General features: G+C 42.3%; 2 protein-coding genes across 2 annotated transcripts in view; both read right to left on the bottom strand.

Moving 5' to 3' along the window:
• Nucleotides 1-303: 303 nt before the first annotated feature.
• On the bottom strand, nt 304-7790 carry sp3a (sp3a transcription factor). The gene is made up of 6 exons (XM_053439953.1): nt 7597-7790; nt 7129-7226; nt 4418-5606; nt 3335-3521; nt 3041-3237; nt 304-2227 (listed from the first exon to the last, which is right to left on the bottom strand). Exons 1-6 carry the CDS (start codon nt 7601-7603, stop codon nt 1935-1937), a joined length of 1971 nt encoding a protein of 656 aa, XP_053295928.1. The 5' UTR covers nt 7604-7790; the 3' UTR covers nt 304-1934.
• Nucleotides 7791-13502: 5712 nt separating this feature from the next.
• The window catches only part of LOC128456255 (obg-like ATPase 1), a 45114-nt gene continuing 39557 nt past the window's right edge, over nt 13503-19059 (bottom strand). The window contains exons 10-11 of the mRNA XM_053440349.1: nt 16604-16726; nt 13503-13604 (exon numbers count right to left, since the gene is read on the bottom strand). Of these exons, the coding sequence (XP_053296324.1) occupies nt 13503-13604; nt 16604-16726 (225 nt within the window). The remainder of the gene's footprint in view (nt 13605-16603; nt 16727-19059) is intronic.

Genomic DNA, 19059 nt, shown 5'->3' with positions numbered 1-19059 from the left:
TCGAGGGGTCAAACACACGTCGCGTCCTGCTCCCTTGGCTGCAGTGACATCTACTGGGCTAGTGGCCCAGTGTAAACCCTTTGGGGTGGGGGGGGGGGGGGGGGGGGGGGGGGAGGGGGGTGGAGAACGCAGTGCCTGGCTTGATGATATGACACGACACGAGAAACAAAACATTTCAAGTGCAAGGAAAAATGAAAACTGGATTTACATTGTCATTTAGACTGAAATATCAGGCCTACCTCCGATGTAAAAGCACAAATGTAAAAAACAGCATTTTTAAATAAAGCAAAAATCCAAAGGAAATTCAAGTGTGACAGAAGAGTTTATATTGATGTTATATTGACATATTTATACAGAAGATTGGATTGAAGATAAAACTTCAGTGTTTAGTACATAATAGGAAGATGGTGTTTGAGTGTTTCTACAGCATCTTGCCTTCTGTGCTATCTGACTTAAAGGCTCAAGTGTAATCTCCTGAAAAAGACCATGTGGCAACCGGTTGGATTTAAAGAAAATACACAAATATCCTAATGTGACGTTCACTATTCAACAGTTGAGGGGTTAAACAACAGAAATAATAACAACATGGAACAGGACAACGCAACATAGAATTAACCATGAGTATCAACAAAGAAAGAAACAATAGTACTGACGATGGATATAAAGTGGTTTCTTGGGAAGTATACAAAACATATTTTTCATAAAAACAAAAAAGGATTATCAACAAACAAGATGAACAGTGCTGTTAATAGAAAGAGTACCGCTTTTAGTAATACACTGATTGTTTCCCCCAAATGCATAATTGAGAAGTGATGGAGCAAGATACTGCTGAAGAATTCTGTTTCAATAACAGGGGTCGTCCTTATTGTTACAAAAAGAAAAGAAAACGACGGTGAGATTTAACAAGCACAGGTAACGTGGTGACAGCTTAATTCACCTCAGCCTTTGGTCCATCTGATTACCACAACACCCTCATTGTCCGAGGAGCCCGAGGGGTGATGAACTCTACTCATATCACACAGTCACAAGTCACCCTGAGTTTGTAGTCAAATTTTGGCAATTACCTTAAAAAAATGGCTTTTTTCTCTTCAAATAACAATTAATTATTTTTTTCCTTCTCGTTTTGAAGTCCTCCCATAGAAGGAAAACACATTTCAATTACATATAATGGAACCGTAGGAAAGATTTCGACTTTCAATATCACAAATGCATTTTTCTGTGTAAAGCCTGATATAAATAGTGGTTCGGTCAAAATATTTAATAAGCAAATGACGTATATATCATATCAACATTTTATGTTCAAGAGGAATTACATTACAAAAAAATTGATTGTTTTTCATTTTCACCTGCAATGTCGTCTGTGTGAAGAGTTTGTCTCTTTAAAAATAAACGCAGGAAGGAGGTTCGCTAATGTGCAAGCAGACTGACTGTAAAAGAGGACAGTGAAAATAAAACATGTTACATTAAGAGATTTGCGAGGACATAAGCAATAACATGACTTGAGTTGGATAAAAGGATCGAGTCTTTGCTGAGAGCAATATGGAACATACTTTACCTCATCAGAACAAACCACCAGCAAAAAGGCGGAGGAGACAATTGATCAACTTACCAATAATTTGTCATGAAAAAACACATTAACATATTAGTAGATTCAAAACATAATGGCATCCTACATTTGCAACTACACAATATTGTACAAAATAAGGCATTTCTTTGTGTGTTTACTGCAATGTTTTTTCCACCTTCTTTTAGTCTCCAATACTAGTTTTTCCTCATTAGAAACTGAGTACGGACATGGTCGGACTATTTTCGTGTTAAAATATATATGTATATATATATTTATAATTTCAGTTTCCTTCCAAAACTTGAATAAAAACGCAGGTAGGAGTATACAGTATGATGGAGTTTGCACGAGTTCATACGCGGAGTGTAAATCACTCCATGACTTCACTGGCCGCTACTGTGGTGACGAGCTGGAGCGGGATCTCTGCATTGGCCAGGATGTCCTGGGCGGCGTTGGAGCCCTGCTGGATGTTGGTGAGGATGAGGGTGGTCCCGCCCGCCGTGGTGATGATACTGTCCGAGGACCCCGGGGATTCCATCGAGGCCACCACTGCGCTGCCAGAGTTCACACCTTTTTTGTTCTGATGAGTTTTAATGTGCTTCGCCAGGTGGTCGCTCCGCATGAAGCGCTTGGAACATTCTGGGCAGACAAACTTCTTCTCTCCTGCCAGAGAGAAAATACAGTTTGAAGGGTAAATCGTTATGGGGTGAATACATTTGGAGAGGGTCAAACCTGTCATCTGTCTGGAGGATATGTTTTTAAGAAGGGATTACAAGTTTAAGACAGTGGCACAGAAGTTCAGAGTTGATAGAAATAATAGATTATTATTGTGTGTACAGCCACATTTTAATCCCTGCATTAAATAGGTAGATCAATCATTTGTTATACCTCCTCACTTTGTTTGCACAATGCATCAGCATTGAATCCATATTTTAGACTTTTGTTATGTTGCAATTGATGGAAATTATATTGGGATAATTATTATTATTGTTTCGTTCATAGTTGAGTGCCAACCTGTTCCCTCAAAACCAGCAAATAAACATGTTGTGCATTTCACCCCATGTGAACGATTGTAATTACAAAGGAACATTCTATAAAATTCAAAACAGAGCAGGCGAGCCGATGAGAGGCTGAGTCCACACTCAATAAAGAACCATGGGATGAATATAAAAGCCACAGCTCATTACTAGCATCTCTTGAAATGTTTGTTACATAATCGGTTAACAAATCTTGTAAATGATGGTGCTGCATAAACTGTTAAAACATTCTGAACTGGAAAATTACTATCGAGACGGTAAAATCTGGATCTGTTTCCACAGTGGTCTTCATTCCTAACCTGACATTTTACATATCAATTCAGGGTGGAGGGAAAATGCTGTTATTTCTTGTGTGACTCACATTTTGAAGAGCAAAAACAAGAACATTACACTGATGTTTTCCTGATGTGCAAACACTAAGGGATCCAAAAAAGGGCACCTGTGTGTGTTCTCCTGTGTCTCTGCAGCTCGTCGCTGCGTGTGAACCTCTTCCCACAGAACATCCAGCTGCAGACAAAAGGTCGCTCCCCTGAATGCCAGCGCAGGTGGGCTCGCAGGTGCGACGTCTTCCCGTATACTTTCCCACAGCCTGCGATGTGGCAGATGTGCTGCTTCTTTTTCCCCGTGCTGGATCCCCTGAGAAACACATGCACCGACAGTTAGGCTCCCGACATGCTTTATTCCCCCCTGCAGAGGCAGCCACGACACCCAAACGACTCACAAGATTACTAACCTGCCACCTGACTCTTTACAGTTGGGGCAAGTACACGCCACCCGGCGCAGCCTCTTGCCCTCCTGACCCAACTGATCATCGTCATCCACCAGCCGGACGCGCAGGTGGGACAGATCGCTCGTGTTCAGGGTGGAGTCGGTGCTCAGCTGCCACTCTCCAGAGTCGGGCTCTTCCTTTATCTGAATGTCTGAAATGAATGTGTGCGTTAATGTCCACACTAGCTCTGGTAATAACACGACACAAACCCAGAGAGGTATTTTACGATTGTGCTTTGCTGACAGCATAGTGGCAAATTGCCCAGTATCCATATTAAACTCAGCGATAAAATAAATAGTTGATTGATAGAAAATACATCAGTGTCATCGCTTATTATAATAGTAAATAAACTTTGCAACAGTTAAAAAAATTCACGACAATGTTTTAACACCAGCATTAACACAATGCATTGTGTCAGAGCACAACACATGCTTATTTAAATGTATACAATAAATGTAAACTATGTTAACAATGAAAACTCCACGTGATTCAAACTCTACATTTTAATTATTTTGTTTTCATTAGGCAGCGCTTGATTTGCCTTCATCACGATTTTATAGACTAAACTATAGAATACACAGTTCTGATTAACAACATTAAAAGTCCCTTTCTCTGTCCAAGTGTCTTATTGAGTCATGACAGGGAGGCAGCACAAACTAAAGATATCACAAAGACAAATACACTGGATGTAGCAGCGTACACGAGTGTTACAGTGGGTTGTGTGTTTTGAGCAACACAAAGAAAAATCCATTCACTTTCATAGTATTGATGCAATAATTCAGTACGTAGGAGAATATAGAGATGGACCTTTCAGAGAGATGTGAAAGGGACAGCATTTTTTTTTTTAAACAAATGATGTGAGGTCATTTGACTCCATGTGCTTATAAAAAGAATAATAATAATAATAATAAAGGTCTAATTGGTCCCACCTTACCAGGAGCATCAGCACCAATAAGACAGTTCTGGATATGTCAGTCAAGCACAGTTCGTATTGTAAACACTCACGTGAGATAACAATGTGTGTATAATAATAAAGAGCTGCCCTACCTCCCATGGTGTCTGTGTCTCCCTCCTGTTGGGCCATCGAGTTGACCGTCACTGTCTGCAGGTTGGGGATCTGACCTGTGTTGATGCTGACCTGACCGGACCCCAGTGACAGGGTCTGGACAGGGGCCAGGGTAATCTGCTGGGGGGGTGTGGTCGGCAGCTGGAGGTTCTGCAGGTTCTGCACTCCTTGCACCTGAAAGGTCTGCCACTGTATCTGACCCGATGCTGTGACCGTCTGGGCTTGGATGATGAAGGTTCCCGGGTTGATCAGCTGGACGTTCTGCAGACCCTGTCCGCCCGTCTGCATCACCTGACCGTTGGTGGTCTGAACAGGCACCTGCTGCAGCTGGAGGATGGGTGTGGCTGAGGACACCTGGATGCTCTGCTCATTGTTTTGTTGGATGTAGCCAGAGTTTGAGTCGGCCTGTTCATTAGCCACTGACGACGACGACGAATCCTGTGTCAGCAGACCTGATTCATTTACTGAAATGTGGAGCTCAGAGGAAGACGTTGGCACATAAAGGTCAGGATTTGCATTCGAGTCACTGACTGGTATCGTCTGTGTGAGTTGAACATCTGCCTTCACCTGACTCTCGGAGCCATCCACAGGCTGACTCGTCATAATTAACTGGCCATCAGCAGTGACCCCTGTTGCTATAGTTTGAGCTCCAGACAGGCCCAAGGATTCCAAGTCCATGCTGTTAATAGGAACAAAAGTGATATTCCCTGGCAGACCCATAGGCACATTAGTAACAACCTGACCCTGGTTGTTGAAGGTGGAGCTGCCAATAGAAACCCCCTGGATCTGCTGGACATTACCAGTCTGTGAGATGAGGTTCTGGTTGTTATTAAGGATGTTTGCCGTTGATGTCACACTGAGACTCTGGCTACCATCAGGTAGGATCTGAATCTGCCCCGTGGCATCCTGAGTCATGCTGGATGTGGAGAAGCTCAGCTGTCCGTCTGCGGTCTGAATCTGAGGAATTACTTGGTACTGAATGTTAGGCACTGCGTTGGCATTGGAGGAGGCCGTTCCCGACGTCACAAAGATTTGCTGACTTTGTAGGTTTTGAAGAGGAAGAACATACTGTCCGTTTGACGTTAATATTCCTTGACTTTGGATTTGGATCATCCCAGATTCATCCTTTGTTGTGGGTGTCAACACCTCCCATGTGTCAGTCCCAGTGAGCTGAGAAGGGGAATAAGAGGTTTGCTTAAGAAAATGGTTGACATATAAAAAAAACAAGATCAAGCCCCTGATGTAATTTAAATAGATATAGCAAGTAACAGCCTAGTTATAGCCTGCACACATGGCCCAATATTTTGGAGGATAAATAATGATGCTTGCATTGCACAAAATTAGTACCAGAAATATTGGGAAGCAAATATTGGAGAAAATTGTTATTCAGTCAGTTTGATTACAAATCATGACAAATAAAGATTTGTAAACCTGAAGTCACAACTGAGGTCTGACAGTAGCAGCTCATTCATCAGACAACATCATTAGCTTGTTGTGCTGCTGTGCATCATCACTGCTCCACACAGACACACACAGGGAAAATGTTATGGCCTGTCCTGGCTCATGCTCGACCTACACATACTTAAATGTTCCATTTATCTTCTCTGGTTGTCATAGCCTGATTTTTTAAAAATCATTTCATGCATCTGTTTGAGATTTGTTTAAGATTTTCTAGGCACAGTGTTTTTAATGATGTAATTTAAGCAGAAGAACTCCGTAAACACACCATGGTTTGTATTTAACAGGTGATTTCAATCTCAGAGTCTTCTTCTGTACTGTACACTGCCATTCTCTTCTGTGATAATTCAGTTTTAATTGACTATAAATACAATCTCACCAACAGGCTTAAGACACAAGTTATTGACCCTATTTCGAGTCGAATTTGAATGCCGGTTCCTTGGATAACACCACGAGAGCAGTATGGAGGCATTTTAGGATTTTTTTCTGTTGTTTTATTGCGTCTGAAGAATCGTCCCTGTGTTACTTCAATTGTATTAGATTTGGCTGCAACACTGTTCACCCCTGAAACTCTTAAAGTGATTTGTGGACTCAAAAACTTCACCCACCCCTCCATCCCTTTAAGGAGCTTGTCATGTGACCAGATGGATATAGGTGTCCTTACTTGGTCTGTTTGAATAATTAAATTTGTAAACACATTCCAGCTGTAGCAATGACGCATTTTCTTGTGTCAATGCCAAATTACAGAGGATGCTCTTCTCTCTGCTGTGGGTGAAGGGTTCACCTCAGCAGCATCAGCACCAGCAGCAGCTCTGTCCACCTCTGATGACGCTGACCCAAACTTAGGACTCATCCCTAGTGCACGGGGTCGCCAGCAGGTCGAGGGGGGGGCGGCCTATTTTAAAAGGAAGAGGGAGTGGGCGGCCACACATAAAGTGGTGATTCGCTGCTAGACAGCTAAAGTTGTGGAGGGACTTCCTCGTCCTGTGTTCGAGCGCCGCAGGCAGCCACCCAGGGGTTAGCAGCCTGGCGGTGGTGTCTGTAACTGGCCTGTCACTTCCACCCCAGCGTAGGAGGCGGGATTCTCGGCGCTGCCTGAGGCGAAGCGTTTCCTGAGACAATTCCCACCTCCCAAAGTTTGAAATGTGTGAACTCCACTTAGCGCCGCTCAGCTACTGACAACGCAGCACCGACATAATGAGTGTTAGCCGCCCCCGGGAGAGAGACGCCTTACCTGGCCGCCCCTGCCGTCCTCCTGCGGCAGAAAGTCGCCGTGACTGCTGTCCACCTCCATGGCAGCCATCTCTTCTGGTTTCAATGGCTGTTCTGGTGCTGTGTGGTAAAAAGCATTTAGGTTAGGCAGTGTTAGCCGAAGCTAACGCTAGCTACACACACCACACACACACACACGCAAAACATCTGCTGGGCTATAATAGCATCGCTGTACAAGCTAACAACACGGTTACAACTAATGCTACGAAGCTCCGTGCAGGTAACAACAGTGCGGGGTCGACTGGATTCAGACGACCTGACTTTTGACGATAGCCGAGCTAAGCTAGCTAGCTGCTAAAGCTACTTTACCCCGGCGGTGATTAGCATGATCCCCGACAGACATCCCCTGCTAGCGAGCTAATGTAACCGGAGGATGCCTCTTAGCCTGATAGCCTGTTAGCTTCCGAGGACTGAGACAGATGTTACATACCAGTCATCGCGTGACTCGTCGTGAACCGGAGAGTCCTGACAGTCACAAGCCACCGGACATGATCGGCGGATTATATCGAAAGCATGCGCGTAAAAAAATCAGGTGATAACTGTCAAGATTTCTTTGTATTTTGATTGACGGGCGGTGAGGGGGGAACACAAAGGGTGGGGCCTGCGCTGTTGACCAGCAGCGTTTGCGTCACGCACAGGAAGTCCCGCCGTTCTTCGTCGAGCCGATTGGTCGCTCGCTCCGCACACCGCGTCGCGATTGGTCCCCTGACGCGCCACTCATCTTTTGTTGGCCTCTTCCTGTTTATTATGCATTGTTAGTTTGTACAGTACCGCGGATCGGAGTTTGGCTGTTTGCAGGTTTATCAGTGAAGCTGTGCAGGGAACAGGTGACATGCAGCCTCTGAAGTGTGTCAAATAAAAGATGTAGAAAAGTTATCTTGAAGACTCAGACTCAGAGGTGCAGTTACTTTAACCAAACACTTGAGAATCATCAGCATTTACCTCAAGACCAAAACTTGCTCGTCAAGCTGTTACATAATGACTCTTTCCATGAGTTACCATTTATATCACCCCACACCTTTAACATTTACAATAAACCTTGGAACTGGGCTCATTAATTCACTGGTTTGCAACTCATTACACCACGTATGTTTTTCCTTTTTATTTATTCATCCCTTATTTAACCAGAAAGGTCTCACAGAGAGACTGTGTCTCTTCTGCGAGGGATTCCTGTGCAGCAAATAAAAATGAAGTTTAATTACTTTAATATTCTCTTTAGCATGTATTGCAATATTGACAAAGTATTGCACATATGCAGCCTTGATCAAATATTGCACGTATGCAATGATAACATTTTGCACACAACTATAAAAGTTCCCAAAGTACCTAAGTATGGTGAGTATGAGAGCCTAACGTACTGCAACTTAGAATACTGATGTAAATAGACAAAACAAATGGCCAATAGAAAATGTGTTCCAAATACCCAACCAACCAAATACTTGCAACACAACCAAATACCAGGCAACCAAATACTCCCATATCAATCCTGTAGATCTTGGTATTGCAATTTCTTTGTTTACAAAGTATACTTTACTCGATCAATTGCACAGTTAAATAAAAATCTGACTTCACCATGCACCTGAATTCTTCCCTGATGCCATTTATCTTTGTCGCCTTGTGTCTTTGAAAACTTACTGTGGCGTGTCGTACTTCTGCATTAGAACGTGATCTGCTATTGAGTTTTAAGATGTCTTTTGTGATGACAACTTGAACAAAAAACACAATCAAGACACAATCGGAGTTTGCATTTGAGTGGATTTCTTCCCCTCCGTCTGATTGTGCACATTACGACATTGTGAAAGTGCATTGAAATGAGAACCTGCATCCCATTGTACCTGATCTGTGGCTCTGATGCTATCAGGACCCCGATTCTGAGTATTATTTGTGGTGTGTCAGTTCCTCACAGTGAGCGACTGCAGTGAGGCTATTTCTCTCAACCTTCAATTCAAACTTGGCCCATTACAGCCAGACTACAAAAGCACTTTCTGTGCACTCAGGAGCTCACAGCAGTGAATGGTGGATATTTCCAATCACTCTGCTGTCAATCCAAGTGTCAGGTAAACACAGGCCAATGGAAGCAGCTTCAGAAAAACCTTGCAGCTGTGTCTGTCTTACTCCAAGAGTCCTTGGAAACATATCAACGATTCTACAAAGACCTCCAAGTTAACGGGAAAAGTCGGAAACCCTAAAAGCAACAACAACAAAACAAACTTGCAGGACACCGGGGCCTACACGAGACACGGCGCTGCGGCATGGAGTTTGTCTTCAGGCCTGTGATTTTCCACAGTGTCTCCAGCCACAGCTGCATACAAGGGAAATGAGACTGTATCCACATCGTGTTGTATTCGCCTCATGAGAGGAAAGATGTGAAGTCTGTGAAGCAATTACCCAGTGGGACTTTGGCTACACAAGGATCCAGTGATAGATAAAACTGTAAACAGCCGCATCCATGACCTTCTCTCTGCATGAACAGGCCAACTAGCTTTAATTTTCCTTTAGGGTTATGGCTGGTAAATGTGATACAGATTATATGCTTTAATAACAGATCTGCATGAAATAATGGATGAGGAATTACAAGAAAAAGATGTTATTAAATGCAAAAAAGCCTCTTCCCAATATCTTCTGGGAGTTGTCATTGTTGTCTCACACAGTGCAGAAATGTGGAGGCTGAGAAGAGTAACTGAGCGACTCCACAATTGCTCTGAGTGTTTCAGATTAACATATTGACAGTTGTTTTCATGATGGCTGGTCCAAGAGAGAGTGACCCCACGGAGAGAAAGTGCCCCTGCTGGAGGCACCTTGTGGGACACTGTAAATGGGACCTGTGAGAGAAAATTGAAACTGGTGCTACATAGAGAAGAAGTGTGTGTGGAATATCAAATGTGTGTAATAGGCGACGCTGAGGCAGCCGCGACAGGAACCACCACACTGTTCTTTGTCCGAGGTGCTGAGACTATAACTGCTGTACATAAGGGAGGGTTTCAAAGGCAGTAACATGGAAGTTTCCTCCCTTCTCATTCATTTTGGGTTCCTTTGTTTGTGCACACACACACAGAAACACACATACACAGGAATATGGCCTCTCTTACTCACATGTATCTATTACATTTGCATTTGATTACATTTTTTAGTTTTTACCTGTTGCTCTGTATATATTATTTCATCATATTAAACAACATTATATCATGTTTGCCCCTTTAAAAGGTAGCTCTGTCATGTCTCACGTGTTATGTCGCATTTCAACAAATTAAAGATAATATAAATAGTGATTTTACTGTGGAAGTTCATATTTATAATAGAAAAAAAGAATGCAGAGTAAGATAAAAAACGTAACTTAACCAGAACAAATTCAATGAGGTAAAAAAATGTAATGCAAATATAATTTTGATAAAATATATGAATTTATATACACACATAAACAACTAGACTACAAAGATACAGTTTCTATGCAACAATAAAATATGTGGCCTGGTGTATAGCAGTGCACAGTGAATCCTGAGCTATATGTGATATATCTCATTTACAGCAAGTATGGTCAAATAAGCCGGTATTGCAGGACTGTTGCATAGGATTTGTTTTTTAACATCACATGGCTGATTTACCTGTTTATTTGTTCCTGTACTGGCAGAAATAAAGAAACTTTAAACGTTTACTTTAATGCCCAAAACATGTCTTGCTGCACTTTCTGCAAATTATACATAAAATGTGCAAATTTAAAGTAAAACTTTAATGGCACAATAAGGCATATTTGCTGTAATTGGAACTGCATAAGAGATGTAAAAATTTGTCAGACATAAGTTATGAATAAAGTTCCTTTTTTCCTGTTTACAGCGTGGGGGTTTGCAACATTATACTGGCAATTTTTTACCACTGACAGGGAAAGCAGTAAATCAAAGTCTTCAGTCTCAACATGAAACTAGAACACAAACAAGAAAGAAACGTTGCATAAGCCCTCATATACATGAACATTTGTTTCTGAATCTATATTGATTTCATGTCTATTCTGTGTACAGTATATAGCACAAATGTCAGGCAGACAAGTCACACAATGGTAATGATTACAGCATGGCAACACTTGGCTATTGTCATCCAAAATAGAGATCATTTCCACTCTGTAATAATATGATACAAAACATGTATAAGAACCATTGAATTTCCCAACACAGTCCCCTGAGCACAGTTACTACTCTGAAAAGTGCTCTAATTATTTATATGTTTATTTGTTTTAACTACAACATAACTCTTGTTTTATTCCTAAAAGGCCTTTGGTGTGTGTGTGTGATTTACGAGTGTCAATGGTGTTTTTTAAAGTGAGCTCTCCGCTCTGTGCCCTTCTTGGTTTGATGCCACTGCGGTCTGCCTCAGGGCACAGTGGCACCGCTTGATTGATGGGGCTGACAGAACGTTTGAGGCAACTGAGAATCTGTCACATTCCTGGACTTCTTTTATTTCTCAGGGAGGCTTTACCAGTCAGACTGCTTCTACAACCCACCTACATCACATTCTAGTCTCTATAAATACCCATTTGTTTTTATTATCAACCACTGGTTACATGTTCACATGTATGTGCTCTGTGAAACCAGACTAGAGAGGAAGCCCAATGATCTTTATTACTCACTTTATGAAGATTTACTGTCGCTTTATGAAAAACAAAATGTGCCACAACTCAGACCACTGGGAGCAACTCGTCAGTCCCCGAGCTTCAAGACTACAGAGTAGATGAATGATATTCTATGCAAGGTTGGCCAACACCACCAACACCCTGAGAAGAATGCAAAAACAGTTTTGTCTCAAGCCCACATTGTGCTCTGCAGAGGATTTGTATGGTTTCACTTAGAACACAGCCTGTTGTTGTACACAGGATACTGTCTGGGAGTAAATCTTGGTCGTAATATCTTCCTTGATTCGCTTTGTGGAATTTGTACAAGTGATTATCAGCGGTTAATGCTGACGCTAAAAAGAAGAAGGCCGTAATGTTATTTGATGCACATTTTGTCAATTGTCCTTTGTTCCATCTAACCTCAATAAACACTATGCTATATTTTGCCACTGATCTCCAAACCTTAAAGACTACAATCCATCCAATATTTCCATGACAAACACTGTTCTCTGTGCTGCTATAGCACATACTCCATAAAAACATCCCATCCAAAACTTAGATATGCAATGCTATCTCTGTAAAATGACCATTTTTATTCAATCTTTTTTGTGCCCATCAAAAGGCCATTTTGTTCTCTGCAATCTTAATGGTTACGAGATATTCAGCAAAGCACTGCTGATCTGCCGCTCGTTGTTGGGACTCCCATGGAGAACACAATCTTACTTTGGGGAACTGCGGCTGCCGCCATACAATTCCATCAGCATAAAAGCTTCACAAACACTTACACACAAAGTATAGGGGCGAGAAAAACACTCCTTCAGGCTACAGGAATCGTTTTCTGCTTGTGCTTGTGGATTGTGTCAAATTCTATTTTCATACTATATAGAATATGATAAAATGTGGACTTTTTGGGTGGAAATATTGTTTGAATTAATATTTTTTTTGTAGGCGTGTAATTTCCTCATTGTTGAGGGATGGGAGTAAGACAGTAAACACAACAAAGATGATTTTTTTTTGCATATTTGAAGATTGAGGCTAAGAACTGTAGCGATAGCCAAGGGGACGACGCACAAATTCATCAATCATAAATCAAATAAAAAGTGTGAATAAAAGGTTACCTCCGTAGCTTTACAAATAATCATTTAAACTGACCAATTCTTTCAGCCAAAAAAACACCTGCATGCTGCATGTGACCTTCTAAAATCAGCATCACTTAACAGATTTAATTATAACTGTCCCCGCTCTGCTACAGTCAGTGTCAGCTGTGTCTTTTAATTCTCTAATCAGTGGTCGGCAGGACCGCTATCGGCGTCCCCATGCAGCTTCCCACTCAATACAGACATCCCAAAACACACACAGACTGGTTTTTGTCAAATGTTTTATTGAGTGTAGACATCTGGGCTACTGTAAAACATGTATTATCTGCAGAAGGGGGAGAGGAGCAGGTGGCATTGTCCCCGCTGTCAGCTGTGTCAGGGCTGGCACCCGTGATGGAGATTAATGAAGTATCTGGAGAGTAATATGCTCCTTCAAATGCTGCTACAATTTGGAGAGGGGGCCAATCCTGATCTTAAATAGCAAAGCTGTCAGAGTTTACTGAACCTGTGCTTTGGCACCCGAGGGGGGATTTGATCTTACAGGATGGGTGGAGGAAAAAAGAACTGGCGGTGTGTATCAGCCAAGAAAAGAGAGGTAACAATAAAGTCAGTTATGTAAACAAACAGATTGTTCTTGTGTCACTTTTTCTTCGGCGCATTTGGTGCGTTGAATTTGAAAAAGATGATGTCTCCATCCTCCACGACGTAGTTCCTTCCCTGTTGTCTGTATTTCCCAGATGCCTGTGAGGTCAAAATAAAAACCGAATCAAAAGCCAACAATCACAAACCAAACAAAAGCATTTTAGGATGGACAGGTTATAGACTGTTACATACTTTAACTAAATATCTATTGGCACCGTAGACAATATGGAGCCCATAATAAGAATGTGTATTATAAATAGAAAAAGAAAATATAAGCACAAGATTAGTTTCCAATATATTTCATTGCCTTCAATTACTTTACTGCAAGACTCACACTCTCACACACACACACACACAAACACACACTCTCACACACACACACACACAAACACACACTCTCACACACACACACACAAACACACACACACACACACACACGCACACACACACGGGCCTCCATGTTTTTGTTCCAATGGGGCGCCTGAATTCCCACTGAGTGAATAATCCTCTCCTCTGCCGGTTCCAGTTTCATGTACCCGAGCACAGAATGTTAATATGTCTTTGATTACAGCACTATCAAACTTCTTGAGGAAACCAAACAAGTTCTAACATTTCTTTTGTGTACAGTAAGTGTTTGTTCTCCTTCCTGGCCAACTCAAAAAATAATTGACTTGAAGTGCTAATACGGACGGGTTTATGCATTCTGGTTCTGCACAGCGCACAATTAATTAGAAGAATCAATGTCCCTTTAAAGGCTCAGGAGACCATTTAATCCAAGCTCAATACCACCAGAAACACTGGACGGAGAGGGAGACGGGGGGAAGAAAATCAATGGCTATTTGTGATTCCTGAGTGTGTATTAAACCAGACATGTCTAACTGGTTCATTTGCACTTGAAAGCAGCCATCTGGAGCAGCAAGCTTGGCTTAAGCAGATATGATTACTAATAATGTGATATCCTCGTACACTGGCCCTATTCAGACGGCCTATTCCCACAACTGGCATTAAATAGCACGGGCCCTAATGCCACAGTCAGAACTGCTCCATGTTCTTATGAGGCTCAAAAAGGGATTAGTGAGAGAGCGTGCAGTAAGGACCTGACACTCAGATCTCCAGCCCGGATAACAATGGCCGAACCCCAGAGAGAGCGGCACGTCTCACCCTCTGTTTGCCGCTTATGAGGGGAGTGGACAATACACTGCTGCTGCATTAAATATTAAATGCGTCTTTAAATAGAAGAGACTTGAATAGTGAAGAGATTTGAATGTTGTCATAGTGCTCCCCGCAGGTCCCTGTGTGTCACTGTAAGATCACATTAGTGGAGACTGTGAGTGGACTCGTGGAGTTGATGGTGGTGATAGTGGGATTGTAACAGCACGTTACAGCGGCTGCCATCAAAATGTCACATATGCATGCAAGGTTAACTTCTACTGTAATTCAGTTGATAGCCTCCAGGTTATGTTTCCGTCTCTGTTTGCTGCTCTGTTATTTAGCAGGATTTAGAAAAAATTGAAAGATGGATTACCACAAAACGTATAGGACGGGTGCTGTATGATTCAGAGATGAACCAATTAAATGAAGGTGCAGATCCAGATCAAGGATTTTTTTTTAATATCTTTAACATTGCAAAGCGTTTTTTTAATTTTTTCCTTTATTTCTCAGAGAATAATTCATGACACGCAGAAACTACAGCCTATATTTGAGACCTTTTTGTCTCTGACCTGCATGAGCTTAAAGATATCTGCTGTCACTAAGAGCCTTCATAAGCTTAACACATATATGAAGGTTGCTTATGGTTTGAAGTAAAAGGTACATTTACCTTGGAGCAAATTAAAACAATTTTGTACGTAAGCTCTGAAGTGCAGATCACAAAACACAACAACAACAAATGTTTTTTTTCTGATTTGTTGTTGTTGTGTTTTCTAACTAACTCTGCCAAGGAGTTTTTTATTTTTTTTACCCCCGTTCCTTTGTGTGTTGGTTGGTTTTTATCTTTGTTCGGCTATAAGCAAGATTATGCAAAAACTTGTTTCCAGGAAATGTAGCGGAGCGTTGGAGGATGACCAAAGGAAGATCCAATAAAGCCTCAGATCCTGGATAGGGGGCGGATCCAGAGAACATTGTGAGATTTTTCAACATTTTCATTGATCTCTCTGAGAAAAATCCACAGACCATGATGTGTGTCATATGATGCTGATCAAACAACATTTAAATGTGGTTTCATAAGACGACCGTTGGGTCTTGGCGGAGGTAGGCGCTTTACTAAGGGCCATGAGAATTACATTTAAAAATGTGTCTATACAGAAAATACATTTAAATGATAAATAAAACATGTTTAATGTTGTTCAATATGAAAGGCATTCTGTTGTGTTCATTATAAATTCTGTATCACCCATTACTACAGTTTATTGAGATGACACCAAATTGATGCTAAAGCTGAAGCAACACTTGTAAAGAAAATCATTTTTGAATCACTGGCAGGGTACCTGCTGCAGCAGACGCCCAGTTATTGTCTGCACAAATTCACCATGAAATCAGTTATTACATTTGACAGCAGTGTGCACATGAACAACCCACATCCCAGTTAAAAGGTCAAAACAAACACTGGCTATCATAAAAAAATAAATAAGATATGCAAGTCACATTTATGTGCCACGCAGCCATGAAACAGTCCTAATATGAGGAATTTCACACTTTATTTAACTCGCCGCTTTATATCACTGTCACATGCCGCCAGTGGCTTGGGGGATTTGGCAACGGAGAGAGCGGTAAGCAAACAGCGCGCTCTATAGATCTGCTAAATGCCTGGTGAGGGTGAAGAAGTGCTGCCTCTGTGCTACTGAGCCGGGCCACGAGACAGAGGCACCATCAGCCAGTTAAGACACATTGTGATAAAGATATGCACAGCTGGAGCAGAATGGCAGTGTTTAGAGCCAGAATCAGCTGGCTTGTCAGGAGCCGTGCCGGAGTGTGCTGCAGTAATTTCTTCCCCCGAGTAAAGGTGAGGAGCAGTTTGCAGTCGGAGCAGTGCGCTGACTGTCAGCTCCACTGATCACAGGAGACTTCCCCTCATCTCCTCTGGCACCCTGACTGCTCACCTTGACAGAGTTCTCGCTGCCTTCCTCTTTAAAATCCTGGAATTTCATTACTTCCGCCGTAATGAAGCCCCTCTCAAAGTCCGTGTGGATCTTCCCCGCAGCCTGTGGAGCCTTAGTTCCTTTCTGTCACGAGGAAGGGAAGAGAGAGGACAAATGAATTGTTTTGGAGAAGATGGATTACAGCATGCCAGCGACACAGTGTTTGATAGGGCGATAGCGTCGCGAGCATCACTCCGGGTTGTTTTCAGTCGGGGGTATTCTCGCCTCAGTCATGATTTCTGGATAGCTTTCCACTCGGCCGTGCCCTGCTAAGGGCGGCCTGGACGCCGATAAGGACCCAGCACTGCTATCAATGCCTTCTGATTCTCATTCCGTGGCAGTATTGATTTCTGTCCAAGCAATCTTGCCTCATTGTGGGTCACTGCTCGGCTCTCTGGTCATGACAGCAAGAAGACCTGGTGTTGCAGTGAGAGGCCAGGGTGGCACAGAGCTGACTGCATCAGGCCTCACTGCGTTGACACTCCGGAGTTTGGTAAAATCCAAACACTTAACTATATCTCGCTGTTGAAGATGCGGGGCTATAGTGCTCGAGCATATTTTTAAAATTGACTTGAAATACACAATAAGGGTCGTCTCTTCCAAACCATGCAATCTTAAAAGCACAGAATAACAATTCACTGGATTTATAAATTGGCTGCACTCTGAATCCTCTTTTGACGGATAAAATGTGCAATTTATATGCACTAAAAACCAAAATGACAAATGACCCAAATAAGTGATGTGGATCCTCCTGACTCCTGCCCGTCGACCTGCTCGCTCCCCCCACCCCCCCCCCCCCCAGGAACTGTTGAGCAGTTTTAATTATGTATATAATCAGGTTGGGGTCAACATATTTCATGCCAAAAGAATGATGCGTATTTAATGACTCTAATACATTACCATCTCTTTGCAATCTCATTGACGGAGTGCTTGTGAGTTTAACTACCATTAATCAGCATCAAGGTTTGTCTATCTGGAGAAAAATAGATTAAGGGAGGGATTTTTTTTTTCACACGGGCGCGTTGCAGGAGCTCCACATTGTCCTAGTTAAGAGCTATGCAGAGCAGGTTGATAGATAATGGTCACCTCGAGGCTGCCTAATAAACCATGTTAAAGGACCGGGGAACACGACATTACTGAGTGTAGTTTTTACAATGCAAGATGTATTGGCTTAATATAGTTACTCACTGATGCTTACCTGACTAAATGCCCCTCACACACAATCAAGGCTGCCTGTAATCAGTTATGTCGAAGGGGGACAGGCGGGTTTCTGAGGTCGTCTTTGAAGTGTTTTCGAGACTTTTTTGGGGGTAAATAGCGAGGACATCAGTCAGACCGAGACGAGTTTCAACCTGGTGATGTCATTCGGCTTCAACGTAATGTGTTCTGAGTAAATAAGAGGGAGTGAGCTCACCTTCCCCCTCTGGCCCGAAACACAGTCACAAGGCCGTAAAAGAAAAAGTCTGTGCCGTAACTTTAATAAGCTGCTTTCAGACTGAGCTCCGCAGATCCTCCGAATTTTCTCCAGAGGACGTGCATGTGTGAACGCGAATGTCCGAAGTGAGAGGCTTCGCAGTTTCTGTGGACATTCCACGTCTGGCCTTCTAGAATAACGTCCAGAGGAAGTCAGGAGAATCCAATGTGTGAACACAGCGGGGGATCCCCAGCTGTGTTGTGCATGTGTGAAAGGCACAAAGGCAAAGCCAGTTCTCTGGATTGTACCCACAGGTCATGTCTGAAAAACGGCTGTACTGTCCACAACTTACCCTTATTTAGTGGTGTGTTATTCTCGTTGTGATGCAGTCAGGGGCAAAAGAATCAAGACAATTATTGCAGTTTGCCAGGCTGATATAAAATGTGCGTTTCTGATCAAAATGAGAATTCTTGTCTGAGGCAGCAGCGTGGGGCTTCCTGTTGGCAGGAGGTCTGAGGCTCATAGTGTATAACTGAAATGTGTTGTGTTCATATCTGACCAGGGGGTTGGTTGCACACTATTCTCCACTTATTGGTTTTCTTCTTTGTCAACTATCTGATAGAAGCAACACATCCTGCAACCCAGTGTGGTTATGGTGTGTTTGTACGTATTGCATAATAACATATCAGAGGATGTTGTGAATTCATTTTCTGTGAGTTGAGAACCATATCATCGCACCAATGGTTCATTAATTCTCTACTTTGGGGGATAATGTGAAATATAGTTTCAGATCATTATTATGGAGCATTTATTACCAGCTATTGAATGTAGATTGAAATATTAACACATCAAACACATTCTCAGTATTTCACATTTATTTTGTGTATCAATATTTAGCATATTGAGAAAGTGAAAATTCACTATTTTAAAGCCTGATGTTTGTTTCCCACTTTGGTTGAAAAAAGATAAAAAAGATCACTGTTGAAAAAACACCTTATTTCAG

The sequence above is a fragment of the Pleuronectes platessa genome, chromosome 14 (genome assembly GCF_947347685.1).
Source record: "Pleuronectes platessa chromosome 14, fPlePla1.1, whole genome shotgun sequence".
Taxonomy (NCBI): Eukaryota; Metazoa; Chordata; class Actinopteri; order Pleuronectiformes; family Pleuronectidae; genus Pleuronectes; species Pleuronectes platessa.
Note: the sequence above shows the minus strand (reverse complement) of the source record. Positions and strands in the feature narration are given on the sequence as shown.